General features: G+C 47.8%; 11 protein-coding genes across 11 annotated transcripts; 5 read left to right on the forward strand and 6 right to left on the reverse strand.

The window, feature by feature from the left end:
* Positions 1-488: 488 nt before the first annotated feature.
* DEU56DRAFT_549845 (Alpha/Beta hydrolase protein) lies at positions 489-2,209 on the reverse strand. The gene is made up of 8 exons (XM_041346750.1): positions 1,787-2,209; positions 1,579-1,736; positions 1,481-1,523; positions 1,398-1,426; positions 1,280-1,347; positions 970-1,223; positions 751-919; positions 489-703 (listed from the first exon to the last, which is right to left on the reverse strand). Exons 1-8 carry the CDS (start codon positions 2,106-2,108, stop codon positions 538-540), a joined length of 1,209 nt encoding a protein of 402 aa, XP_041213174.1. The 5' UTR covers positions 2,109-2,209; the 3' UTR covers positions 489-537.
* Positions 2,210-2,567: 358 nt separating this feature from the next.
* On the forward strand, positions 2,568-4,122 carry DEU56DRAFT_869010 (farnesyltranstransferase; the record flags this gene model as incomplete). Its single annotated transcript, XM_041355527.1, has 8 exons — positions 2,568-2,708; positions 2,765-2,919; positions 2,978-3,024; positions 3,075-3,299; positions 3,356-3,457; positions 3,510-3,574; positions 3,768-3,870; positions 3,926-4,122. 8 exons carry the CDS (start codon positions 2,568-2,570, stop codon positions 4,120-4,122), a joined length of 1,035 nt encoding a protein of 344 aa, XP_041213175.1.
* A 1,290-nt stretch (positions 4,123-5,412) lies between these two features.
* DEU56DRAFT_970531 (MFS general substrate transporter) lies at positions 5,413-7,458 on the forward strand (the record flags this gene model as incomplete). The annotated part of the gene is made up of 13 exons (XM_041359433.1): positions 5,413-5,570; positions 5,625-5,651; positions 5,701-5,729; positions 5,782-5,830; positions 5,895-5,972; positions 6,023-6,107; positions 6,156-6,508; positions 6,563-6,659; positions 6,711-6,903; positions 6,953-7,010; positions 7,058-7,089; positions 7,145-7,278; positions 7,329-7,458. 13 exons carry the CDS (start codon positions 5,413-5,415, stop codon positions 7,428-7,430), a joined length of 1,395 nt encoding a protein of 464 aa, XP_041213176.1. The 3' UTR covers positions 7,431-7,458.
* A 1,338-nt stretch (positions 7,459-8,796) lies between these two features.
* On the forward strand, positions 8,797-11,117 carry DEU56DRAFT_550180 (major facilitator superfamily domain-containing protein). The gene is made up of 13 exons (XM_041346751.1): positions 8,797-9,190; positions 9,242-9,268; positions 9,327-9,355; positions 9,408-9,456; positions 9,527-9,604; positions 9,653-9,737; positions 9,786-10,138; positions 10,193-10,289; positions 10,341-10,533; positions 10,590-10,647; positions 10,696-10,727; positions 10,781-10,914; positions 10,970-11,117. The coding sequence occupies exons 1-13, from the start codon at positions 8,997-8,999 to the stop codon at positions 11,069-11,071; spliced, it is 1,431 nt and encodes a 476-aa protein (XP_041213177.1). The 5' UTR covers positions 8,797-8,996; the 3' UTR covers positions 11,072-11,117.
* On the reverse strand, positions 10,894-12,374 carry DEU56DRAFT_777704 (CRAL-TRIO domain-containing protein). The gene is made up of 6 exons (XM_041351788.1): positions 12,133-12,374; positions 12,023-12,077; positions 11,700-11,895; positions 11,577-11,651; positions 10,970-11,526; positions 10,894-10,914 (listed from the first exon to the last, which is right to left on the reverse strand). The coding sequence occupies exons 1-5, from the start codon at positions 12,214-12,216 to the stop codon at positions 11,163-11,165; spliced, it is 774 nt and encodes a 257-aa protein (XP_041213178.1). The 5' UTR covers positions 12,217-12,374; the 3' UTR covers positions 10,894-10,914; positions 10,970-11,162.
* A 2,632-nt stretch (positions 12,375-15,006) lies between these two features.
* Positions 15,007-15,996, forward strand: DEU56DRAFT_728003 (isoprenoid synthase domain-containing protein; the record flags this gene model as incomplete). The annotated part of the gene is made up of 3 exons (XM_041348020.1): positions 15,007-15,465; positions 15,523-15,674; positions 15,723-15,996. Coding segments are annotated over 3 exons (885 nt in total), but the record flags the coding sequence as incomplete, so codon positions are not given.
* Positions 15,997-16,646: 650 nt separating this feature from the next.
* On the reverse strand, positions 16,647-17,624 carry DEU56DRAFT_908254 (uncharacterized protein; the record flags this gene model as incomplete). Its single annotated transcript, XM_041356977.1, has 3 exons — positions 16,647-17,388; positions 17,448-17,542; positions 17,601-17,624. The coding sequence occupies 3 exons, from the start codon at positions 17,622-17,624 to the stop codon at positions 16,647-16,649; spliced, it is 861 nt and encodes a 286-aa protein (XP_041213180.1).
* A 1,654-nt stretch (positions 17,625-19,278) lies between these two features.
* Positions 19,279-21,378, reverse strand: DEU56DRAFT_850261 (aspartic peptidase domain-containing protein; the record flags this gene model as incomplete). The annotated part of the gene is made up of 6 exons (XM_041355178.1): positions 19,279-19,953; positions 20,012-20,084; positions 20,137-20,326; positions 20,380-20,824; positions 20,873-20,932; positions 20,997-21,378. The coding sequence occupies 6 exons, from the start codon at positions 21,376-21,378 to the stop codon at positions 19,514-19,516; spliced, it is 1,590 nt and encodes a 529-aa protein (XP_041213181.1). The 3' UTR covers positions 19,279-19,513.
* Positions 21,379-22,337: 959 nt separating this feature from the next.
* DEU56DRAFT_727881 (zinc knuckle-domain-containing protein) lies at positions 22,338-22,884 on the forward strand (the record flags this gene model as incomplete). The annotated part of the gene is made up of 3 exons (XM_041348012.1): positions 22,338-22,422; positions 22,483-22,627; positions 22,689-22,884. The coding sequence occupies 3 exons, from the start codon at positions 22,338-22,340 to the stop codon at positions 22,882-22,884; spliced, it is 426 nt and encodes a 141-aa protein (XP_041213182.1).
* On the reverse strand, positions 22,830-24,051 carry DEU56DRAFT_550276 (uncharacterized protein). The gene is made up of 7 exons (XM_041346752.1): positions 23,897-24,051; positions 23,829-23,841; positions 23,694-23,776; positions 23,567-23,642; positions 23,405-23,517; positions 23,265-23,350; positions 22,830-23,211 (listed from the first exon to the last, which is right to left on the reverse strand). The coding sequence occupies exons 1-7, from the start codon at positions 23,957-23,959 to the stop codon at positions 23,154-23,156; spliced, it is 492 nt and encodes a 163-aa protein (XP_041213183.1). The 5' UTR covers positions 23,960-24,051; the 3' UTR covers positions 22,830-23,153.
* Positions 24,052-24,109: 58 nt separating this feature from the next.
* Positions 24,110-24,984, reverse strand: DEU56DRAFT_850263 (ribosomal protein L6, alpha-beta domain-containing protein). The gene is made up of 2 exons (XM_041355179.1): positions 24,352-24,984; positions 24,110-24,295 (listed from the first exon to the last, which is right to left on the reverse strand). Exons 1-2 carry the CDS (start codon positions 24,937-24,939, stop codon positions 24,242-24,244), a joined length of 642 nt encoding a protein of 213 aa, XP_041213184.1. The 5' UTR covers positions 24,940-24,984; the 3' UTR covers positions 24,110-24,241.
* Between the last annotated feature and the right edge of the window lie 372 nt (positions 24,985-25,356).

The raw sequence follows: 25,356 nt of genomic DNA on the forward strand, positions 1-25,356 counted from the left end.
CTTTCCATAAATTTGCACGTGTTTACGAGTCCGACAGCGTCTCAGCCACTGAGTGTTTTCCGTTGCACTTTCAGCCACTGGCAGTAGCAAGCGTTGGTTATCGTTATCAAGGTATTGCACAGTTATGGGACACAGTGTATTACAAGCCATCAAAAATGACTCCAGGAGATACCTGGGCTGTGATTCCGTGAAACCAAGTCCTTCGCGACGTCTCGATCACCACAAGCGCCTTCGTGAACTTCAAGTTATCCCAGACATCAAAGGTAATTGCAAGGCGATATATGAGCTCGCGGCCAACCATGAGAGCCTTCGTGAGGTGACGAATCCGACCACGACAAGGCTAGTGATGAAAGAGTCACGACGAATACCTGCCAATCACGGAGATTGTATTATGCAAGATGCGAGAAACAGGATACACTATTTCATACCGATATTCTGAATTACATTGCTATTCGTACACTTTCACCTACATTCATTCCAAGTACGATTTGAAAGATGGCGAACGCGGTGCGTCATCCGCATACGCATGCCGCTTGTTCAAGCATATCCACTTCTTCCAGGGACAATTGCGAACGCAGGGCTTCCCTTCGTGAACATGTTTTGTACATCCCGGACAAGTTCTTCGGGCATTTCAACGGAAGCAAAATGACCTCCTGTCTTGTGATGGGACTCGAAAACAACGTTGTTCAATTTGCGCAGCCACCTGCACACTCATATTAGCCTCGGCAAAGTTGATTGATAGAAACGTACGCTGCGGGCAAAACTATGAGCTCCCTCGGGAAAAACGACGCTCCCATAGGGATAATGGGGCTTCCGAGTCGGCCTAAGTCCTCACAATCGCCACGCAATTCAAAGTAAATGCGAAGGGAGGCAGCGGGCCCGGCACGGGAGAACCAGTATATGGAGATCCACGTCAACACTATTTCAAAACGGGTGAGCAATATACCAAAAACAAAAACATGCTGATACCTTCGTCATCAGACCAATTGTAATTGTCGGTCCAAAGAACAAGTTTCTCGTAAATCCAAGCAAGCAGACCAACAGGGCTATCGGCGAGACTGTAACCGAGTGTCTGCGGCTGTGTGCTCTGTTGATGGAAGTAGCCTTGTCCTTTGTGGCGGAACCACGTGGTGCGCTCGATACCTGCCTTTTCCTCGGCAGACCAAGGGGTTAGCAAGAACGACAAGAAAGACAGGGGCGATTTCCAGCTTGGTGGTTCGGTGCTACACAGTCAAAAAGATGAGTTAATTTGTGTGCTAAGCGATGAAATGACATATACACTGGAAAGTTAGTGTGCCACGCCTTAATATGCCTCCCACCATACACAGAGGCCATTCTTCGAGTGATCTGGAGGTACGTTGACGATGAATCGTGTCTACTTGTAAAAAATCACTCACGAGGCCACCCCAGTCACCTCCCTGGGTAACTGTGAGAGAAATGAGCAAATACGTTATAGGCGATAATATCGGTAGCAACGTACCATACTCGCTGTATCCGAGAGCGAGCATGAGTTTGTGAGCTACCTGGGTACCCAGTCAACATGTAGAGAACTTAGAACGTGTAATGGATAACAATTACCTCAGCATATTGATTGATAGCAAATCCTTGTGTGCGAGGAGCCTCCGAAAAGCCAAAACCGGGCAAGCTAAGAGCTACAACATGGAAGCTGGGATGTTCAGGGGCCGATGCAGTCAGGAGGGACAAAATCTTCCTGACTTCCAAGAAGCTTCCAGGCCCTACTTAAGGTAAGAAACATGCTGGTCTGCGTGGATACGAATCGACCTACATCCATGGCAAAACAACAGCGGAATGGCGTCAACAGTTTCGCTCTTTTTGTGAACATAGTGAATGTTCAACGCTCCGAAACCATCCACGTCAATATCGCGGGTAAACATCGGTAGCTCTTCATTTATTTCCTTTTCATGTTTGCGCCAGTCGTAGTCGTTTCTCCACCTCTCAGTGAGCCGCTTGATATCCGCCGCAGGTGGGCCATACTTCCACCCTGCGTCCTCCAGTTCATCCGGAAAAGTGGCAAGTTCAAGTTTAGCGCGGAGGGTGGTGAGTTTCTCGTCGGGGACATTGATTTGGAAGGGAGTTTCAGACGCCATGGTGGTCAAAGTGCAAGTGAGAAACCGGGTGCATCCTGTGGTTTAATAGGAGGTGCTGCATAAGGAAGTTGAGGATGTTTCCCACTGGATCAATCCGAAATTGGACTGGCGCCGCTTGACTCAGACTGAGTCGCAGACTGCGTAATGGCTCGAGGCTCCCCCATGATTTGAATCTGACGTACCTATCGCCGCCAGGGTTGCAACTTGGGCTCGCACTCCAAATTGGACCAAGGCTTGGAATCCAATTTTCGGTAATCGTTGTCAGTTGATCAACTGTGGAGTCATCTTGGATTTGGGAGTCACAGCAATGGCAAAACCCCATCTCGCACGACTTCATTTTCGCTTTCTGACGAAGCGCCTAAAGTACTACCTCTTTGGGTATGAGAAGGTTCCATAAATTATGGCATGATGGTCATATTTCGCTACACTGGTCTCTTCCGAATATGAACAGCACAGTTTATGCTTCATCGCTCCATCGTGCCAACCAAATCCATCTCAATAGTCAGGATGCAGCCTGGGGCTAATATCGAAAAATACGATAGCTTCCTCTCAAGAATCTGTGGGCCATCGTCCAGCACATGGACCGAGGCTCAGGAATCTGTGAGTATCTTTACATATCTCGAGTGCGCACGAAAGGTTCAAATTCACTATGCTAGGCGTTGCTCGAGCCCTATACCTACATCACCGCCAACCCAGGGAAAAAGGTCACGGACAAGTTTGTCGAAGGCTTCAACCTTTGGCTTAATGTCCCGAAAGACAAACTCATGGTCGTCAACCGTGTTGTGGATCTTCTTCATAATGCTAGTCTCTTGTACGTCTCTCTAGGTCGCTGGACCAATTTCAACGCAAACTCATCTTCATATCTACAGGGTAGACGACGTAGAAGATGACTCTCAACTGAGACGTGGGATTCCAGGTTTGTCTACTATCGGCTACACCCCTGTAAGGGTCGTTGATCCCTTGCAGTCGCGCATAAAATATACGGTGTCCCTCAAACCATCAATACCGCCAATTACGTCTACTTCCTAGCATATCATGAGTTGTCTGCTCTGAGGCCCACAGTGAGGCGTCGCGCTTGCACTTCAAACGCAGGTCCAGACAATAGGCTCGGGGACGACAGTCCCGCCACCGACAAGTCTGATTTTCCTAAACGCATCGTTTCCGATCACGACTTGGACCTTGTAGTGAATGGTTTGTCGTTTGTCTCTATTGCTGCACAGACAGTCCCAACCTAGAGACGAGGATAGCTGAGCTCATGTTACTCCACCATGGGCAGGGCTTGGACATCCTCTGGCGTGATACCCTCCGCTGTCCCACAGAAGATGAGTATGTGCAGATGGTGAAAGACAGTAGGTTGTTGTCATTGTCTAAGAAACCATCATGAACATAGCTACTTCGTAGAGACGGGCGGTCTTTTGAGGATTGCTGTCAAACTCATGATGGCATGCGCTACCACAAACACGAACGTGTAAGTCTCACATATGAAGTCCCTTGATTTTTCCCGGACTGAATGAGTCACTCCTGTCTTAGTGACTACACCCCTTTGACCGATCTCATTGGATTTATTATCAAATACGCGATGACTACATGAATCTCCAGAGCGATCAGGTTAGTCTCCAATCTGAATTCTTTGAGACATGACCTGAATATTCTACTCAGTACTCAGATAACAAGGGCTTTGCAGAAGATTTATCTGAAGGAAAATTCTCCTTTCCTATTGTTCATGGCATCCTCGAACAGCCCGAAAACCAACAGATCATGAGTGGGTTCAAAATTACGTTTGTTGTTGTGTCATTCGATTCCATTAATATTGTCAGATGTCCTGCAAAAGCGCCCCAAGACTCCTACCCTCAAACATCACACTATCGACTATCTCAAAAACACTACCAAGTCGTTTGATTACACCCTGGCAGTGCTCAAAAAGTTGGAGCAACAAGCTAGGGGAGAACTTGAAAGACTCGGTGGAAATCCGTTGTTATCTGCACTTTTGGACAAGCTTCATGTCAATGCATGAAATTTTTTGTCCTTCTGCCGTACTGTATTGTCATGGCCAAGTCGATCCTCGTGGATGCCCCACATAGATCGCATGTGCCTGCCACTGCCAGTGGCGGTATGTACTATGTGGATATGAAGATTCGGTGACCTCGAATATCCGAACACGCTTCAGTTCTCAAGTGCATAGAATCAGGTCGCGGGGGATGACGGATGACCGGTCGATGACCGGGCATTGGCATCGCTATGCTATGCTAAATCCAATCTCCCTGGACAGACGATTACACTGGACCATATAAAGAAGGAAGATAGTTGTGCCTTCTTGTCATGGTTAAAATCAGCTCCTACGGCGAGAAATAATTCGCCGTTCACGGCGTGGCCTAGGTCGCATGGAAGCTTCAAGTACCACGTTGGATTATTTCATTTACACTGCATCCTCACACGAGAGTCAGTCTGCGCTCACGCGACCGAGTACCGTGTGGCTCTTCTAACTTTAACCTTCAACTCGAAACATTGACAGCCGCGTTGGCAATAATGCTTCTTTTCTCATTCTGGGAATCGCCATCGAGTCGTGCAAACAAATTCCGGAAGTTCGAAGTTCGAACTCCTCCAAGCAAGTCACAAGATAGGTAGTACTGATGACTGAGCGAACAACTCGTGAGTGAGTCCTTCCTTAAATGTGAATCGAAGGGAATAATAACTAGTACCTGCGCGAAGGTTTGCGGATTCGACGCGACGACGTACTGCTAGTACTAGTAGGCAGACACGATAAAAGGAAGACAGTCGTTCTTTCTGTACTACGAGGGCGACGACGAGAGAACTCATAATGGGGGCTTTTTGCAGCTCTGCGGCGTACGTGGTCGATCATCTCCGTCACCTCTAATTCAGTAGATTCGGACGATCTAAGATTGCTCACAGTGCTTGTGCTCATGCCGAAAATCGCACGGAGTTCGTGCCATGGATGCGACGGGCTGGCCCTGTGGTAGTTCCGCTAAAAATTACTCGAACGATGGTCCAATTAGACTGAACGAGTTGACACACATAATCAAGCAAGTTTCCTTGGCGGATACGTATGCAGACAATCTATGGACTGGATCCCCTTCTTACTTCCTTTTGGCACTGGCCGCCTTGCCGTGGAGTCGACATACCCATTTACGTACTACGCCATTGCTCGGAAGCTGGAACGATGGTAATCGTGGCTAGGGTCGCTGCCTCGGGCTTCACTGGCTGCCAGAAATACTTAAACTCGATGACGGGCCCAGGGTACCGGGTGCGCATACCCCATCACCTGACTTTTCCTCCTCTGTTGTCCATGTCCACACCTCTCCCCAGCGATGAAACTGCAAAGCAAGCTTCCGAAAGCGCTTTGCAACCCGTCAAAAGTACTGAAAACCCCGGTCATCCCGACCACTCAGACACGCCAGATTTTCCCGAGGGTGGTGTAACAGCTTGGAGCACAGTGTTAGGAGCGTAAGTGCGTTTGAATGCCTATCGCCGCGTACTCATCATCAACCACCATCTAAGTTTCTTGATCCAATTCTGTGGCGCCGGGTAAAATTGACCCAGCATGTATCAGTCAAGTTCACTAATCACATTCCAGATATACCAGTTCTTATGGCGTCTATGAGGGCACGGTTCGGTAGATTGTTTTACAGAACGAGCTGATCATCACGATACACAGACTTTTATACTCAAACTTACCTGACAAATTCCACACCATCAGCAATCGCGTCAGTGAGCTTTAGACTCGGGCCGTTTCTTTGCTACCAGGGTTTGTGACTTATGGTGGTATAGCTGGATAGGAAGTGTGAATGCATTCTTGATATTCTCGGTCGGCCTCGTGTCAGGAAGGATGCTTGATCGGGGTGCATTGTATGTATGCAGGCAAGTTCGCATGAAAATGTCCCTGATCGTACATCCAGCTATCATGTGATGAAAATTGGCTGTCTCCTCCAGTGTTTCTTCCTCTTCATGCTGTCCCTAGCGAAGCCGAATGGATATTATCAAGCAAGTCTAGTTTTTGTCACTGCATAACTCAATTGACATCATTGTTAGATCTTCCTTTCTCAAGGTATCGGTTCTGGGTTTGCAATAGGCCTTACGAATGTTCCCTCAATTGCCGTGGTATCTCATCACTTCCAGCGGCGCAGAGCTTTCACGATGGGTCTCGTTGTTGTTGGGGCGTCGATGGGTTCAATCTTACACCCCATCATGCTCAACAACCTTATCAATGGAAGACTTGGCTTTGCAAATGGTGTCCGTGCCAGCGCGGGCATGATTAGCGGTCTGCTTCTCATGGCCTATCTCCTGATGCGTACAAGGCTTCCATTGCAACCCCAGGCCGTTAGCTACACTCGTGTTCTGCAAAACTCGTTGAGAGACCGTGCTTATGTCTGTGCATGTTTAGGGTGAGTGAGTCAATATTTGATGACATGAACCTGCAAACGGCTTCCACTGCTTAGGATGGCTGCTTTCGAAGTCGGATTCTTTTTCGTAGCATTTTATCTCCAACTAGACTCCCGTATGCACGGTCTAAGCAAAGGGTTTTCGTTTTATTCGGTGCGTGTCCCTGAAATTGGTTAACAAGGAATTACTTATTAGCTTCAACAGCTTACTATTTTCAATGCTGGTTCTTTCATCGGAAGACTTACTGCTGGTATTATCTCTGCCTACCTGGGCGTCCCAAATACGATCACCGGGTGCTCGTTCATATCCTCCGCTATAATATTTTCAATGATTGGCTTGCGCTCGGTGGCCAGTGTGGCACTGATAGGTATCAGCTATGGTTATTTTGCTGGAGGCTGTGCGTAGGATCTTGACGCACCTCTAACGCTCACCAAGTGTCAACTCAGGCATAGCAATGATTGGCCCATTGATATCATATCTGACCCCTGAAATCTCAGATATTGGGTAATTACTTGACTCATGCATTTGATTTACTCTGACAAGTGCTCAAGCGTTCGAATGGGAATATCGTTCACAATATCTGGTAAGTCCGTGTGTCTAGAGTCTAGATCTAGTTACGTCCTGACCTGCGTTCTCAGGTATTGCATCACTCGTGGGCATGTGTGCCATTAGCTTTTTTCAACCGTCACTCACCTTCAGCTTAGGTGCTCCAATTTGCGGGGCCGTCCTAACCTCTCATTATATCTGGTGGAAGCCTGTCGTCTTTGCTGGGGTGCGTGGATCATGTATGATGCACATCTTTAGCTGATAAGCTGTGTCTAGAGCATTGCCACTGGCGGGAGTATGATGCTCGTATTCATGCAGTTCATCTTGAGGATTCGCCAAAAGACTGCAATCTTTTGCTCCAAGGAGGCTAGTGTTTGATTATTGTTGCCCCAGCCAGCATGTATGTATGTAAACAATCAAGACAGTCATGCACGTTTAACACATGGGGAGACGATGGATGCAGGCAAATAGTGGTAATATCTTAGCCATGATAAAATAAGCAGCTACTAGATACGCTACAGGATTAATTCGCCGTCACGGTTCACGCAAACGAGTTTCGTGTAGGCTGAGCCGCTGGTTGATATCTTAAACACAAAGATAGAGTCGGTCGTCACGCGTCATATCTTATATATTGGGTGGCATCAGCTACAGTCCTCTACAGTCAGCCACTAGAGCCTAGGCCAACCATGCTCAGTCTGAGTTCACACGATTACCCTGGGTTCTAAATATAACCTTCAAGAGCAACTTCAAAGAGCACGTAATCAACTCGTGTTTCTTCTTTCAGTTTAGCAGTGGCCCACCGTGACACTCCGGGAATCATCGATGATCGCGCAGGGGACATTTCTATTGGCATCTATTCACGCTCTTGATTCAATTGATACTCGGAAGTCCGAACGCCACTGCGCCGCGAGAGCAAGTACGCAATGATAAGCAAGATAGGATAACTGGACAACTCCGTGTCGTACTACAGGGTGTATTATGTACTCGTGCGTGGTGAGTACATCATCAGGCAAATCGGGAAGGAATAATCATTATCTGCCAGAAGAAGATAATGTTTGACCAAGTGGATTCCGGGCTTGACTCAGAAGAGCAGGGGTCACGGTCTGGCAGTAGTCAGTTGCCAGCAATGGTCATAGACTCATGCTGAGATGAATAAAATCTCCTCGTGTGTATGGAACGATACTTTTCGCGCTCTTGACCGCTGAAATGTTGACGTGTTGATATCGTGCTCAACTACAAGCCACATACAAACTTCGGCCAGGCAGACGTCCAATTCTGCAACATGACTCGGAATAGCTCTGACAGCGGCCATCAGTGCGCGAGTAGTTAGTTGTTCGAGCAAAAGGGAATTTCTCAACGGCACGGAACTCCTTGAAGGCTGTAGTGGCTCCTCTGATAAACCCAAACCGATTCAGAGATATCCGACGGTCCACGTCCCATCAGCCTGAGAGTGCGTATTTTTCGATATCTTATCTTCGCTGATTATATGTCGACCGTAGCATATAGGTGATATGACATTGCTGAGAACAAGTCAAATTCAAGGTCAGCTGCTGGCGTTTGTTGCAATTTTGCAACATATTATTTGAACTGTTTTAGCCTGGAGGACTTCCATGTGGTCACGCAGTCTCCTCTAGCCAGACCTTTATAGACGAGGGAAGACTGTCGTTCCTTCTAATATTTCAAGGTGGTCACGTGTTCTTCACGACCGAGATTACTTTCGCAGTGACAGCTGCAAGGAAGTTCATTTGGCGGCGGGGGCCTACTAGTGCGTTTGCAAATAACTTGCAGGCTGGATCCCCTTCCAAACACTAGCCCTGGAGTCGGCTTATGCATACCCGGTTATGGACCATCCCCTTACTCGGAAGATGGAATGACGGCAATAGGGTCGCACTCTGAGTTAGAGCTCGAAATATTTAAACTCCATCTCCCGGGTACTGTGTGCATATGCACCATCCCTTGCCTTCTTCGCTTCTGTTATCAATGTCCACACCTCTCGCTAGTGATGAAACTGCAACGCAGGCTTCCGACGGCGCTTTACAATCGGTCAAAAGCACAGGAAACATCAGCAATACCAACAACTCAGACGCGCCAGATTTTCCCGATGGTGGTTTTACAGCCTGGGGCACCGCGCTAGGAGCGTAAGCGCTTTTGGTTATCTATTGCTGCATAGATAATCAATCGCATTCAAGTTTCTTGATCCAGTTCTCTGGCTTTGGGTAATAAATATTTTGACTACTCAGCATTTGTGGTCCAAGACTACTAACAATGTTCCAGATATACCAGCGCTTACGGCGTCTTCCAGGGCAAGATTCAGTGAATTGTCTTACAGAACAAACTGATAACCTTGATATGCAGACTTTTATACTCAAACATACCTGACCAATTCCACACCGTCTGCAATCGCGTCAGTGGGCCCCAGATTCTGATCGTCCTTCTCTTGGCTGCTAGTGTTTCTGACTTCTGCGGTGGTACAGTTGGATAGGAAGCGTTAATGCATTCATGATATTATCGGTCGGTCCCGTGGCAGGAAGAATGCTTGACCGGGGTGCATTGTATGTGTGCACGAGGTCCGCTAAAGATGTCTCTGATCATATATTCAGCTATCATTTGATGATCATTGGCTGTCTCCTTCAATGCTTCTTCCTCTTTATGCTGTCCCTGGCGAAGCCAAATGGATATTATCAGGCAAATCTCGGTTCTGTCACTGCGTGCCTCCATTGACGAATTTGCTAGATCTTCCTTTCTCAAGGTATCGGTTCCGGTGCTGCAATAGGCCTTACAAATGTTCCCACTATCGCTGTGGTATCTCATCACTTCCAGCGACGTAGATCTTTCGTGATGGGATTCGTCGTTGCGGGGGCGTCAATGGGTTCAATCGTGCACCCAATCATGCTCAACAACCTTATTAATGGAAGACTTGGCTTTGCAAATGGTGTCCGTGCTAGTGCGGCCATGACCAGTGGTTTACTTCTTATTGCTTGTCTCCTGATGCGTACAAGACTTCCACCGCAACCCCAGGCCGTTAGCTACACTCGTGTTCTGCGAAATTCGCTGAGAGACCGTGCTTATGTCTGTGCTTGTCTAGGGTGAGTGAGTCGATATTTGATAATAAAAACCTTCAATTTAATCCCACTGCCTAGGATGGCTGCTTCAGAAGTCGGATTCTTTTTCGTAGCATTTTATCTTCAATTAGACTCCCGGTTGCATGGTCTTGACGAAAGTTTTTCGTTTTATTCGGTGCGTGTGCCAGAGACCAGTTAATGCGGAACTGCTTATTAGTTTCAACAGCTTGCGATATTCCATACTGGTTGTTTCATCGGAAGGCTTACCGCGGGCATTGTCTCTGCCTACCTGGGCGTCCCACATACGGTCATCGGCTCCTCGTTAATAGCCTCCGCTATAATCTTTGCAATGATTGGCTTGCGGTCAATGGCGAGTGTCACATTGATAGGTATCACCTATGGTTATTTTTCTGGAATCTGTGCGTGTAGCTTGAATCTTAAAGCCCCTTCTCTGCTCACCAAACGTCAACCGCAGATGTAGGAATGATGGCCCCTATGATCACATATCTGACGCCTGAAATCTCAGACATTGGGTAATCACTTAACGCATGCCATTGATTTACTCTGACAAACTGGTCAAGCGCTCGAATTGGAATATCTTTTGCAGTAGCTAGTAAGTTCGAGTATCTGGAATTGGTGACATCCTGACATTGTGTTCATGCACAGGCATTGGATCGCTCTCAGGTACGTTTTCCATTTGCTTTTTTCAACCGACGCTCACGTTCAGCTTAGGTGCACCAATTTGTGGGGCTTTCCTAACCTCGAATTATATCTGGTGGAAGGCCGCTGTCTTTGCTGGGGTGTGTGGATCATGCGGGGCTGCGTGTTTTTTTCCCTGACTGACAAGCTATCTAGAGCCTTGCAACTGGCGGAACCATTATGTTCATATTCATGCAGTTCATATTGAAGATCCGTCAAAAGACTGCAAGCGTCTGCTCCAAGGAAACTGGTGTTTGATCCATGTCACATGTACAAATCGTACACATTGCTCATGCCCTATCGATGTCCGTGTATGATACACATGTATACTTCTACTTGTACCCATCATCTAGTTAAGTTCGGTATCCATGGGATGGGTAACTGGACTGTTCTGTTCGGTCCCTGTGGCGACTTCTTCTGTCTTTTCTGCGGATCCGGAGTCCTCCGTACTTCCGTTCCTTTTCCTTGCCTTCCTCTCATCCATCCATGGTCCTGCAGCACTAAGGTCGCATCCGCCTTCACCCTTGCAAGTGCACGTACCTCCCAGTATTACTGGCAGGTTCTCGGCATCTATCACATCGAGTAGAACCTCTCTATAATTCGAACCGAGAATATCAACCTTCTCTACAGTCTCCTTTGCCAGCCAGGGCTTGATCATTCCCCAGATGAAGGTAAATGAGGATGGCGCATTGATTATCAAAAGTTGTCCCATTCTAAGACCACGAGTAAATCAATGCGACTAAAACAATGCAATAGGACGCACGTGTCTGGATAATAATCCTGTGAGATCTGGAATGAGGCTTGTGCCAATGATTTCACTTGCCAAAACTGTGATAACCTGGACGAACATTAGTTTATGGGTAGCCAGAAACCACGAACCACGAACCCAAAACCTTTAAGGTCCACAATTACCATCCCTTGTGGAATAGGCCTCCCTGCTGCACGCGATGCAGCCGGAAGCACTTCACGGGTGAGGGATTCTGCATTTACAACGATAGCCTCCCAGTGCTTCTCCGGTGTGATATGCTTGTACAACTCCGGAAGGTTCAGCCCGCCAAAGAATTCGATGTTCACTGGTCGGCCTTTCTGCAAGGCAAGGATCTACCAATGACCATTGGTCAAGGACGGTATCAAGCACACCTTGTCTGTCTGAGATGGCCATCACGATCACTGTCATTGTGATTCTCAGCAAAGGTCTCCGTGGGGAACTTGCCTTGTGGAAAAACATGGACCAGGACTTGAATACTTCTTCCCGCCCAGGGTACTATATGGTAATGGAAGGTTTCATTGTCAACGACGATTCAGAAGGAAGAACGTACATCATAAGGATCTAGTCTGTCGTACATCGCGTCTATCCCGTCGCCTCCGACAGTTGCCCGCCATTGTTGGCAATTCTGTAACATTTTCTTTGATTCATTCAAGCTGAACTTGCGTGCGCGAAGAAACCGGCTGTAGCATTGTGCACATTAGCAGTGAATGGTGTTGGTTCATGGCAGTGATGCCACACTGTCCCGAGGGAGATAGAAACATTGGCTTACAGTAGAGTTGCGTCATCCGTCCCGACGGAGTCCCCTTCTCGAATGATTCCCTCATCGAATACTTGTTTGCGGAACACTTCCAACGTCTCCTTCTCTTCTGGCGTGAGCGACATCACTGTCATTGTACGACTGGAGTATTCCACGGATGAGGTATTGAGACAAGCGCTGTATGTAAGACAATACCGGAAAAGAAGATCGTATTCCAAGTCGTCCTCACGTCGTCGGGAACCGAAGTCTCAGGCTGTTGATGAAAACTCACGATGAAGTCTAAGCCCGGCCTTCATGATGATGGTCTGAGATTCAGATTCTCACGTGGGCGACGTCGTTCTGCACAAGTTCTGCACGCCATATGTTTATCAACTCGCCCGCGACCTGTACCTCCCGTAGTACGCGTAGTACGTACTACGTCATGTAGTCCGACTCCGCGCACCCGCAGAATTGTCTGGACGAAAATATCGGGCGTCAATTCCATGGCTGTGTAACGTACAACAAGCTTTGCATCCTCCGAGTCACTGAGGCCTCAACCGGCTCATTCTTGCAACTGCATTTCATGTCTATCCAGCACGCTTTTCACTGAACCTCTTTTCATTTGACCTCAAGTAGCTTTTACGCTTTGCAATAGCCTTTGTCAATGAGTCAAGAGTCAAGACCAGTGTCAGTATCTCAATCTCTTATGCCCTCTTTCGTTTGTTTTCGTTTCCGCTTTCTGACCTCATTCACAGTCCCTGGTGGTCCCTGATCATCGTTGGAGAGGCGTACCGGCGAAGCTGAGACAATCACAACGCACTATCTGGCCGCTCTGGGTCTTTATCGTGCTCTGTACCTTCCCAACTGGATATATAGGTACGTGCGCGTCCAATGAATTTTGTTCATGACCGAACAGTTTTGTCCTACAGATACTTCACGGAGGATGTGGTGGACCCCATAGCTGTCACTGGCAGCTGGACTGGTGCAAACCGGGCTTTACCTCGATTTCTTCTATGTCTACTTCTCAAAGTGGGCCTTTTACATGATTCCTGTACCAAAGGTATGCTTACCAGTGATGTCAATTACAGAGTCCTCCACGGCCAGAAGTTCGAGCTTCCGGCATGAGTTTGCGTACCTTGGTCTGTCGGAGCCCGCCATGTCATTAATCAGAGCTTTGCCCATTACGAACCGCTCTTGGACATTCATGTATGCTTCGGAGACCCATAGAATTTTGCGGTACATAGCAAACGAGATATAGGGCATGCTGAGCGCTCGCTGCCTTTGTAGCTCACAGAGCGGGGAAACTGACATTTTACAACCCTTTGACGCCATGACCAGTGGAATTGCATTCGAAAGATAATCTATCTAGAGTGGCCTGGAACGCTCTGGTCTAGGTTTGGAATACTCTAGTCAGGTCTAGATCTGCTTTTGATAGATTGAAACTTGGTTGAAACCCCCGATATCGAGTCGGATATGACATTCACTAAAGTGGTCGGTTACGGCTGATGATCATAAACCAGAAACTTTGTCGAGTCAAGTCGTCCCCGATGGACCATCCTTCTCACATAAGCGACACTGATAAGTGATTAGATCACCTTGTGTGCCGTGTAGTGCGGGTTCCGTCATACTCGCAATCCCCAAAGCGAACTTCATTCACGAAAGTTGGGGAACACGGCCGATGAAACTCTTGTCGCGTTACGAGGCTGGGTGGGCGCTAGCCCCCCGTAGTCAGACCTTAAACGAAGACAGTTGTTTCTTCTTCTTCAACTTGAAGGGTAGGCACTGTGGGTATCAGGTGAGTCTGCATTTATTGAGGCATTTATATTGCGAAAGGCTGTGTCCGTGCCACCTGGTGACCAGAGAACAGTACCGCTGAATGTATGTTTGTAGGTTCTCAAAAAGATTAAGTTTCGTACCATTTCTAGGGCTCCCCGAAGCTATCATAAGATTCACACCCAGCCGCTCTTGAGGGAGCTGTCCAGGAGCTGGGGACATTGCTCAAATTTATTGTTGGTAGAAGAACGTTGGGATTGTTTGAGGCAAGTTTGGGGCACGATTTTCAGTCACGTTGAATTGATTATGTTGTCCCCTTGATCTGCTGAACCTGGCTGCCACGAGTCGTACGACTTCCGAGCTTAGCTCCCAAATCAAGACCGTCATTCTTGCGATATCATGTAGACCGGATTATCCTCATACCATGTTGTGTCCAGAACCCGGGACCACAAATAGATCAACAACATTAATGGGCTTCAGGTAACACCCTGACGAAGAGCCAAGGATTTGGCTAGCACTATTTCAGCAATTGTATTTTCCTTGGTCGACGGACTCGGACCGCGCACAATCTTGTGACCTCTGAGGTTGCGACGACTCATTGAACCACCTCGATGCATTGGGACCGAAGGGATTATCAGCAATCGGGCGCATTGCCGATCCTATGGTCGAAGATCGCTCTGCGGTCATGTTATGCAAGAACTCCGATCCATTATTTACTCGTTGCACGTCCTAGAGTATAAGTAGAGGGTACATGAAACCCATTGCAACCATTCTACTGCCAATCTTCTCTCCGCGAGCTATTCACAATGTCAATCAACGACCTGTCCGCACCCACCCTCGATGGCAACGTACGTGCTTTTATTCTGCCACCCTTCCATGTCCGGATTTTAATGTCAAATATAGGTTCTAGCAAGCATCCACCAGTCCATCGCCGAATTTCTTCAGCGTTGCGGCTTGCAATATAAGAACGTCTCAATTGACGAAGCGTGGTACTCAGAATGCTGCCAGGAGGCCATCAACCGCGGCTATCCGATGGACCTCATACTCCCGCACATGGCCGTTGGCGTGGCTATGATGTACTCTTACAACCACCTCCCTGACCGTGCAACCAAGATGTGGATCTGCCTCTTCACTTCTGTCGTCACCTACATCGACGACATGATGGTCAGGGCTGACGATCTAGGACACGTGTACCGTTTCAACGAGCGGTTCATGAATTGCCAGCCACAAGGGCATCCAGTCCTAAATACACTTGATGGGCTCTTACGGGAGGTTGCTTGCTATTATTCCTCACCGGTGTCAAATTTTATCGTTGCATCCTCACTCAACTTCGTGTCCTCCATTCTGCTTGACAATGAAACTAAAGATATGCCGGTATGGTATTTCTCCACTGGCAATAAAGGTTTAAATTTTAACCCTTTGTGTTGATAGATCTCGCCGCAAGCTCCCTCGTACCCCGAGTATTCTAGACTGCTATCAGGCTTGGCTGATGCATACGGACTCTTCATTTTCCCTTCCACGCTCCCGCTTCGTGAATACGTTCAATGTATGCCGGATGTAATCATAATCATAAACCACACAAAGTAAGCGCATCGATTTTCCGTTGGCGTCCCTGACATGCTTTTATTCAGTGATATATTGTCATACTACAAAGAGGAGATCGAAGGCGACACCGTAAACTATCTGTCACTTATGGCAGCCTCTCGTGCTCTCACTAAAGAGGATGCTCTGCGCGAACTCATCGAGAAAACTGTGCAAGCGTATCACAATGCCCTCGAATTACTGAGACCACGTACCGAGGCCTATGATGCCTACGTCAGTTTTTTCGATGGATATATCAAATTCCATACTACCTTAAAAAGATATAAGCTGGAGGAGATCATGTCAGAGAGGTTGTCTTCGTGATGGATACCCCTACTTACGGTACTTTTGAACCTTCTGTGTGTTTGCCGCATCTTAAAGTAGCTAGATGTCGCATTTTTCCACTTGCCTGATACTCTGTTACAAGATCTGTTGCTACTTGCCCTTTCAATTTTCTTACCTTTCTTAAATTCTTATACTTCCTCCACCTATGTAAGCTACTATATCTGGCCCAGTGTTGCAAATCATGATATACTTAAGATAACACAAGGTTGGAAGCCATGAGGACATTTGAATAAAATAATACTTACAAAAACACGCGGGAGAAGTCTGCAAAGAGTCACTCTGGTTGCAAACTATGATAGAGATTGGGCCGTCTGCGCTGGCCGGGTGAATGTATGGAAATTGGACTGTGGCACGTTGCCGTGTTATCGAGCTGGGCCGACTGGTACACTTTGAGCATGTCCCAATCCATAGTCATGATATTCGTGAATTGATATACATAATGTAATTTACAAGTTGAAGGTCGCAATCCTAAAAGTCCGGATGAAGATATGTATAAGAAATGCAAGTGGTATGATATAAATGATCAATAATGATAATGATGAATTCCACATAAGATTGTGATGCTGATGCCAATGCTAATGATGATGCGGGGTAGTATGACAATGGGATGAAAGATGATAGTGAAGATTTCAGTCGGCGTTGTGTTCGTTCGTAAACGAGGGCTGGGCCATCGAATACGTTGCACTGTCCGGGCACTCGCAGCGGCCTTCAAAGAACCCTGAGCCGTATTTCTGCAAAAACTCGTCCAGTTCAGCTGGCATATCTGGAACGTCTGGAACGGGCTGCTGATAGTTGACATTGGAGGCCAGCTCCGGGTCAAACTGCGGCATGTGGAGAGTAGAAGAACCAGCAGGGACAGTCGGAGGCTGGTAGTAGTTGGAGGTGGGGATGGGGAGCTGAGAGGGCTTATCATAAACGGAGGTGAAGGCCTCGACGGGGAGGTCGGGGAAGAGTCGCTGCCAGGGGAGTTCGTCGAGCTCGCCTGAGATTTGGGAGATACCAGAACCGCTGGACTCAGCGGGTGAGAGCGCATCGCAGCGAACGAGGCCTGCTAGCTCGGGAAATGCTGGCTCATTGAGATCCAGCGATGCAGGAATCTCTGCCTCTGGCTTCATAAATTGAGTGGAGGGGTAAGGCGCGGCGGCGGACCGTCGAGCAGCTTTGCCACCGGGGCTGCAACGCGCTTTGGGCTCGTAGCCATGTAGTACCTTGCGGTGACGCGTCAAGCTGCCTGGATCTGTAGTGGCAAACGCGCACCCAGGGTGAGGGCAGGTCTTGGAGAATTCACGGGTGTGGGTTCTGATGTGCGTCAGCATGTTGGACTTTTGGAGGGTCTTGTGATCGCAGTTAGGGAATGGGCATGCATGCATACTGATCAAGATAGTAAACAGGTCAGAATCCATCTGGTATAATAAGGCACAAGCACGTACAGAGCTTCCTTGTCTTCAGCATGCGTCCGCATATGTCTCGGAAGATCTGCCTTGCGGCTTATAACCATATCGCAGACAGTGCAGGCAACAGATGTCTGTAGAGAAAGTGTGATAAGTACAAGACGCGTGATGTAAGGTAGGCTGGGAGCGTACCACGTTACGTTCTACAGCAGGCATCTTGTGATAATGTTTGAGAGGAAGGAAGAAGTTGTGAATGATCTGCGGGGTGGATTAAATCCTTGGAGTGAATGAAAAGCGCGTGTGTTGTGGCAAATCCACACATCTTGCGCGCTTCTTTTAAAGCACCAAGCGTGCTATGGACATCGAGTACGATTGCTTTTCTGCGGTGCACGTTTCTGCTTTTAAAGGCAAAAAGCGTGAAGCAATCGTGTGCGATGGTCTGAGCATAAGGGACGAGCCACTCGGTCAGCGGGAAAGGCAAGTGAGTTGGATTGCGTCTCAACACTTTTCTTTTTTTGCCTTGTAAGGTAATTTATAGTTACCTGCTCGATGTGTGGATGAGTGGCTCAGTGCTCAGGCCTTCAGCCTTCAGGCATCATGATAGGGAGGTCATGGTAGGGGCCCATAGACCCTTCCAAAGACTCGAAGTATCGGAGAGCTCCACCTCAAGCATCGAGGGCGTTGTCGAGTTTCATGCCAGTACTAGTTTCTAGGATAGCATTCGCAGTCAGCGGTTGCCAATGAAGCTTTAGAAGACGATGAGGACGATGAAGAAGAAATGAGTGAAACATATGCATGCTTCGTGTTGGCTCGATGACGTAATATAATGTTTGCAGCCGAGCTGGACATGTGCATGGTGGTGAAGAACAGAAGGGCACAGAGAAGATAGTCTGGACTCTGCTGGCACACCTTGTTCCTTTCCAGTCTCTCAATCTCCATGTTCTCAATATGTTCAAGGATGACTTCGCGATAGCGATATAGCATGCCACTCTTATGGGCCCAACGGAGTCGAGGACGGAGCTAGCAGTACTATTACGGAGAGTATCTTGATGGGATAAGGTGACGCTCCCCATTGTCGATGTCCTTCAACATGATCTGAATTGCGGCGTCGTTCCCGAGCCTGGCCGTATCCGACGGCAACTTTCACGTCCATTCTTCTCCATGTAGCTCACCCTTGTCGAACGAGGGCTCGACAACATTTATGCAGTGTTTGAATATTTGCAGTGTCAGTTTCTGCTTGAGAACTAATGTTCGTGACTGGATATGGTGGTGGTGAAGGACAGAAAATATGCGGAGCATCGGCCGGTGACAGAAAGGCCTGAGATTCGTCCGAACGCATGCATGATGGTAGTCGACGGTCACTACCGAGGTCGAAGTCACCGTTATACTATACAAGTGCTTGCCGCGGCTGCGCAATTTGTTTCTAATAACAATTCTTTATAAACAACATTCGACGTCTTGGAATCAACATTTGTTTCGTCTTCCGGCAATAGGATGCGCGAGTCGTGTCGTTGACGGATCCGTGAAAGGGCTGTTACAGTGTATGTGACAGTTTTAGGCTTCTGAGCGAAGATATGGCGTGAGTTGGTCAAGAGAAGAATTCCGGTTAGAATAGATGAACCAGTATGACAGAGGTTAGTGGGAAAGTTTGAAGTTCGTAGAAATCACAAAGGGCACGAGGCCTATAGAGGGGAAACCGATGAAGGGCAGATTTATTTTGTTGTGGTGTCAAAATGACGTCGACATATTATATTTTGGAGCTTCACTGAGCGTTCGAACGGCAACATGACGCAGTCGCCACGAAATTGATGATATGCTCGCGACAACAAAAAAAAAGATAGCGGAGTTTTGTTGATTGGTGTGGGCGGGGACTTGGCAAAGGTTATGAGAGACATTCAATAGATGGATACATCAGTTTACAAAAGTAAGTGACTTTTCAGTCGTGATATATACTATGCAGTGGCAAGTACAATGTCCAGTGGGTGGAGAGGTTAGAGCAGGAGCCAACATGATGTTACAGGAAAACAGGGTATTACGACAAGAATACAAGCCCGCTCGAGCCAGGTACACGCAATCAGCAGTATGGATCCCAAGCACTTTTGTGCTCAGGAGGGTAGGTTCGCGTTAGGCGCCACACGCATATCACGCGCTCCTTGCGGTGAGGGGTCGTAGAGTGGATGGTAGTTCTGGGGTCCATAGGGAATCCATGCAGCCTGTGTAGGAGCAGAGACGCGCTGCGATCGGCGGCGGCAGCAACAGTATATGAAAATGCCTAGAAGGAAAAAAATCAAAATAACAACGCCGAAGATAACACCAATTGCCCATATCGGTAGCTTGGACTTTGATGTCGAGGACGTGGACGAAGAATTCTTGGCCAGCGAAGAGAGGGAGGCATTCGAGCTGTTGCCCAAGCGCACTTGCGCAAAGTCCATAGAGGCTTGACTAGCATTAGTGGTTGGCAGCAATTGGATGTATGGGGCATTGGTGCCAGAGGGCGCCTCGTCAACAAAGGAGCCGAAATCGATCAGGAGGTATGCATTTCGCACTGTTAAGTTTTTAGGACCCGGATGTCCTAGCCTAGAATAGTAGATATCCAGACTTACAAAAAGCCATGCCAAGGACCATATCGTATGTTATCACGCCGTCCACCGCATTGTCGTACGAGAATGGCTGGAACTTGTTAATGGGAATTATATAAACTGGCAAAAATAAATGATCACAGACTCACAGCTCCGGCACACTGGTTGTCCCCGAAGTCAAAGTTGAGATCAAGCGGGTGAATAGGGAATTGAATTCCAGCGAACAAGAAGGTCGCGTTGATTTCTTGATCACAGGGCAGTACCCAGATGCTTTCCATACCCGTGACTTCCATCAACGAAGCACCGGGAACATTACTGTAAAGTGCCTCGGCAACGTACCTGTCAATGACATATCAGATTAAATGAGAGTTTCCGCAAAAAAAAAAACTTACGAAGGAACTTGTGGGAGCGTGAAACCTGAATCAAATACGACAGTTGCGTTATTAGGATATGATGCATTTGTCACTTGGGTCTTAATGGTGATAGGTTGACCATCTGGACCGATAATCCCATTCTCGTCAAGCAATGTCATCCAATGTTGATTGCCGGGCACCATGACCGACGTAACTGGGTGTTGAGGCTGGGTGTATATATCCTCATAATTAGCCAGGACTTCACCGATGGTGAGGTCGCCTGGATAAGGTTCGTCGGGATCATCAGAGCGGCCGAGAAGAACAGTGAGAAAATTTGATATGGTGTCGTTAGAGCGGAAGATTCGGTCGAGAGGAGGGTCTGCAGCCGCTGTCCTACCTCGGGATCTGATCTCAGAACCTGTGTATGGTCCAAGGCCGATAAGACCATCATCGGGTTGTGATCCACCCGTCAAGTTTGTAAATACTGTGTACCGATTAGCATACGTGATAGCGAGGAGGGAGCTGTACGCACAAAAATATTGAGCATCAACCTGATACCCGGCGAATCCCATCGTGGCTGAGAAGACTTTCCCTTGAGACAACGGAAATGAGCTAGGCATCCTAATAATATTCTCCAGAAGAATTCAACAACCCACCGACAACACCTCCAGAGGCGTAACTGACTGCAACCTGGTAGTGCTGGTCAACTGCCTCAGGAACCTGAGAGGTTACAAAGAGATCAGAGCTGAAGGAAATAGTATCGTCAGGATTAAGTTCCGAAATCATCATCTGGAATGAGTAAACTTTCCTGCCAGTGTCGATCGAAACACTGAACGGTTGCCCGTTCAAGGTGATATTTGTCAAGTACTGGACATTATGGTCGTTTTCCAAAGTGCTCTGGAGGCCACTGGGGCTTGTCCTTCTCCAAGGCCTGGACCTAGAAATTCCAGTCTTGCCGCGGAGTTCTAGGTGAATGCCATTTACGATGTTCAAGGTGGCCAAAAAGCCAAGAGCGAAAAGGAGCAGAGAAAACCTCATAACACTGGAAAGTAAGAGAAAATAATAAACAAACTGGGACGCTGAATCTACGGTCGAATTTATATGAGGGTCGACTGCATGTTTTGCTTACGTCGATAACACTGCCTGGGTATTATGTACCATGAGTTGATCCGAGTCGGGAGCTCGAGAAGGGGCGCCCATTTTACCTAGTGTTTGAACTGCATTATATATGTGTCATTGGCCGTCGCGTATGCTCTTCCTGCAGTGTTTTGTGGGCGAGGAGTTACAGGCATAGAATGACCCCTGCAGGCTGATCTTGCTTGTCACGAACATCAGGATGATTTACTTGGCATCAACACGTGTACTATGTACATTAGATAGTTGTAATACTCTGCTGGTAATGTCACTCAGCACCAGAGCACATAGGCATGAGGTCACTCACGTAATGAACTTTCATTCAAGCACAATCCAGTGGATGATCAAGAGAAATTCCAGGGCATTCATAGGCATTTCCACAGCATGCTGATCTGGATCATCCGGTAAAATGATAACAGCAGTGCTAGAACGCTAAGATCGCGGGTGGAGCTGGTGAGAAGACACTTGGAAATCGTTGACATGAGCCTGAGCCTGGCAAGTGAGAGCACTGTTCTGAAATTGCTCTGCAATTGGCCTTGGATAGTGACAAGGTTAACTTCCTGCCGCCATTCGAACCGATACACACTGCACACAGTGCACAGCGACGTCGCAGTGACGGTGAGGCTTGTGAAAGCTGCTTGCAGGACCCAGGTACGTAAGCAAAATTTCCTTTCCTGTCGAAAACACTTGTCCTGGGACTTCCCTGCTTGTCCGCGCTGAGCTTGCCTAGTTTCTACATTTCCCTCTCAACATTTAATATCACCCAGATCTAGCTCATCATCGCGACGCGTGGCTTTATATCAGTGCCCGTTGAAATCAGACAAGCTAAATCTAAGCACCTACTCTGAATTTCCCTCATCACAATGTCGAAATTCGCGCCTCACCGTCGGTCAAACAACAACCCAAAGGCCACCTCTGCGACCGTTTGTCAGAAGTGCCTTGGTACAGGTGTGTGTGCTCCTTTGAACTCTGTTGCAAAAGCAATTTGGACCGAACGAAATCATGCAGGACATTTCATATTCGAATGCAAGTCTACGCGCCCATATGTATCCCGTCCCTCACGGACAGAAATGCTCGAAAACCCGAAGTTGCTTGCAAAGTTGAAGGCAGAGGGAAAGCCTTCAGTCGAAGTGCCGGAGGAATTTAGAACAAAGTATGTTGACTGAAGACGATTTATGGTTTTAATTTGACTGACGCCTTGTTCTGTCACTCAGGAGTGGAACGGCGAACCGGATTTTAGAGTCAAAGGAGCAGGAACGACTCGCATTGGAGGGATCCAAAGGGAAAGCCAAGGAGGAAGACGGCAGAAGTCGAAAGAAAGCCCGAAGGTTGTTTGGAATTCATTTACTGTGTCAGCGTGAGCTGATCATCCATTGTAAACAGGTCTTCAAGGTCCTCTTCCTCAGATAGTTCAGACTCGGAATCAGATTCAGGGTCTAGCTCATCTGCCAGCTCTGCGTCAAGTTCAGAAGCCTCACGTTCAGTTTCCAGAGAACGCAGTAGGAAGCGACCAAAGCAGCGAGGTTCATCTTCAGTTCGCTCAGAGTCTTCATCTCGCAGTAGATCCAGAGAGTGAAAATGACCATCCACTGAGTTGTTCAAGCCATAAGTGGTCTGTGATCCTACTCGGAGTCTGTATTTATGTAGAGCACAAAATGTATGTAATGAAGCACGGGTGATCATTCGCAACTCGCAAGGCCAGAGACCCTCGTGTTCATCAACAGTGCAACGATGAGACTGAAATGTGCACAAGATCAGCAGGTGTGGGCAAGTACATATAGAATACTCACCCGTAAAGCCCCAGAACCTCCGCAAAGATCAGGATGAGAATCATGGCCACGAATACTCGTTGCTCGTGTACATATGCCCGGACGCACTGCAATCAGTAGTAAGGTTCACGCATCCATTCAGAGTGGCTCAAAATGCCTACCGAGTCGCCGACGAGACCAATAGCATAGCCCGCAGCAATGCCTGTCATTCCACAAGAAACGCCTGCTCCCAGATGAATGAATCCCGCGGCTAGGGAGTAGTTCGATGGGGACACTGCGAACCGGTCAAATCATGCAACGTCGCACTAGAATAATATACTTACAATTTCCTGCGATGAGAACCGACACCACTAGCCCATACACTGCAATAATTCCTGCCATGACCACAGGTACCAGTGACTATATTCTGCAACATGAAGCCAAAGGAGCCTGTCAGAGGGTAGCACTCGCCTTCATGATCAGCTCAGGCTTGAACGTCCCCAGGCCTGCAATACCAACTCCAGCCTTTGCTGTTCCGAACGCAGCACCAACCGCTGTGTTGGAGTATATCAGAAAATATCCGAGTAGTTCATAGTCATAGCGTACTGCTGAAAATCATCTGCGGAGAACTGTTATAATGAATTGAACGCAACACTCCGACCACAGTGACTTACAGCTGAGGCAACACCTGCAAAGCCGAAAAATGGCGCATATGGTGGGCAAAGTTCTGATGACATTTCAAGGAATCTCGATAAATGGTCACCGGATGAGCAAAAAAGAATCTGTGCAACCCAGGCGGACGTGATGAAGGCTAACGTAGCTACCACCGCTGCCCGCAGGCGAAGTATAATTCAAATCACGTGACCACTCATCACAACAAGCATTCAGAATCAAACCAGCGTCAAGGATTCTATCTACGTGTTGTTAATGTGTTCATTAGAAACATGTCTATTGCATGTATGCAATGATAAGCATAAGCGCACGTCAAGAAACTGTAAGAAGGCAAAGCAAGGTGCAGACTACTTCTTTTTGACGGATTTGATACGAATTTGTTCATCACCGATGAAAACGCCCTAACCATGCATCAGTCGCCTGCCCTCCCTGTAATTATACTTGAAGATATGCTCACCTTGCCTTTATATGGTTCGGGTGGACGCCACTTCCGTATGCTCGCAGCAAAAAGACCAAGCAAATGCTTGTCCGTGCAAAAGAGTATGATCTTCGTCGGAGAAGGCACATTTGCCTTGATATGGGCAGGAATTGGCACGTAGACGTTATGAGAATGCCCCAGCTTCATATTGAGCCTCTGGCCATTGCCACCATTTGTCGTTCCTCTCGGATCGTCCTCCAACGCAGCCCTGTATCCGACACCCACAAGATGTATTGGGACAGTGAAACCCTCTGTCATTCCGACGACCGCGTTGTTAATGAGCGTCCGTGTAAGACCCCACATTGACCGCTGCTTCTTCACCTCTGCATCCTCTACGGCTATTGTCAGGACATTCTCTTGCGGATATGCAAGCTTCATGTATGATTCCAGTGGGACGGAGGTTGAGCCAAGAGGTCCCTTGACTTCGAGTGAAGTTTGAGACTGGGTGATGGTGACATTAGTTGGAATTGGAATGGGAGTTTTTCCAATATGAGAAATGTGGATGGATGCACGAGCAGAGGAGCTGAAGTGTCGTAGAGCCTTGCTCAACGCCGCCCGTGGTATCATACCTTCCCGGGGTTGTAACTTCGTTTTCTTGGAAGTTCGTTTTGCGAACGCCACCTCGGAACCTATAGTGAACCTACTTATTGACACATGCCTTATTTGGTAGTACTACGTTTTCTGCAATGACCACGAGTTCCCAAGCTCTGCTTAAGCTTGTCCTATCGAAGCAACATGCGTGGCACGCGCTTGCCAATTCGAAGATGACAGCTCTGATCATACGGAACGAGATAAGAACATGCTTTATCCTGGTGACACGGTCTATTCCAGGGATTCGTGTCTTGTTATCTATTATCAATCAATGACGGTGTGTTCTCTTTATTCGAGATGCGGGTCACAATTTAGCCACTATATATTCAGAAAAATGCACTCCAATCCCCCGGGACCATTCAATATTGTTCTCCTTCTTGAAATCTCGTTAAA

Source organism: Suillus clintonianus (assembly GCF_016758775.1).
Source record: "Suillus clintonianus strain FC179 chromosome Unknown DEU56scaffold_8, whole genome shotgun sequence".
In the NCBI taxonomy this organism is placed as follows: domain Eukaryota; kingdom Fungi; phylum Basidiomycota; class Agaricomycetes; order Boletales; family Suillaceae; genus Suillus; species Suillus clintonianus.

Coding starts and splice junctions, on each gene's coding strand:
- DEU56DRAFT_549845 (XM_041346750.1), bottom strand. CDS start 2,108: ATGGCGTCTGAAACTCCCTTCCAAATCAATGTCCCCGACGAGAAACTC. Junction 1,427..1,480: donor TCTCGGATACAGCGAGTATG/GTACGTTGCTAC, acceptor TTTCTCTCACAG/TTACCCAGGGAGGTGACTGG. Junction 704..750: donor CTCATAGTTTTGCCCGCAGC/GTACGTTTCTAT, acceptor ATGAGTGTGCAG/GTGGCTGCGCAAATTGAACA.
- DEU56DRAFT_550180 (XM_041346751.1), top strand. CDS start 8,997: ATGCACCATCCCTTGCCTTCTTCGCTTCTGTTATCAATGTCCACACCT. Junction 9,269..9,326: donor ATCCAGTTCTCTGGCTTTGG/GTAATAAATATT, acceptor ACAATGTTCCAG/ATATACCAGCGCTTACGGCG. Junction 10,290..10,340: donor AAAGTTTTTCGTTTTATTCG/GTGCGTGTGCCA, acceptor TAGTTTCAACAG/CTTGCGATATTCCATACTGG.
- DEU56DRAFT_777704 (XM_041351788.1), bottom strand. CDS start 12,216: ATGTTACAGAATTGCCAACAATGGCGGGCAACTGTCGGAGGCGACGGG. Junction 11,652..11,699: donor GTGGACCTTAAAGGTTTTGG/GTTCGTGGTTCG, acceptor ATGTTCGTCCAG/GTTATCACAGTTTTGGCAAG. Junction 11,527..11,576: donor CAGGATTATTATCCAGACAC/GTGCGTCCTATT, acceptor TCGTGGTCTTAG/AATGGGACAACTTTTGATAA.
- DEU56DRAFT_550276 (XM_041346752.1), bottom strand. CDS start 23,959: ATGTCATCAGAACTTTGCCCACCATATGCGCCATTTTTCGGCTTTGCA. Junction 23,351..23,404: donor TTGGTCTCGTCGGCGACTCG/GTAGGCATTTTG, acceptor TACTGATTGCAG/TGCGTCCGGGCATATGTACA. Junction 23,212..23,264: donor GAGGTTCTGGGGCTTTACGG/GTGAGTATTCTA, acceptor TGCACATTTCAG/TCTCATCGTTGCACTGTTGA.
- DEU56DRAFT_850263 (XM_041355179.1), bottom strand. CDS start 24,939: ATGATACCACGGGCGGCGTTGAGCAAGGCTCTACGACACTTCAGCTCC. Junction 24,296..24,351: donor CCGAACCATATAAAGGCAAG/GTGAGCATATCT, acceptor ATGCATGGTTAG/GGCGTTTTCATCGGTGATGA.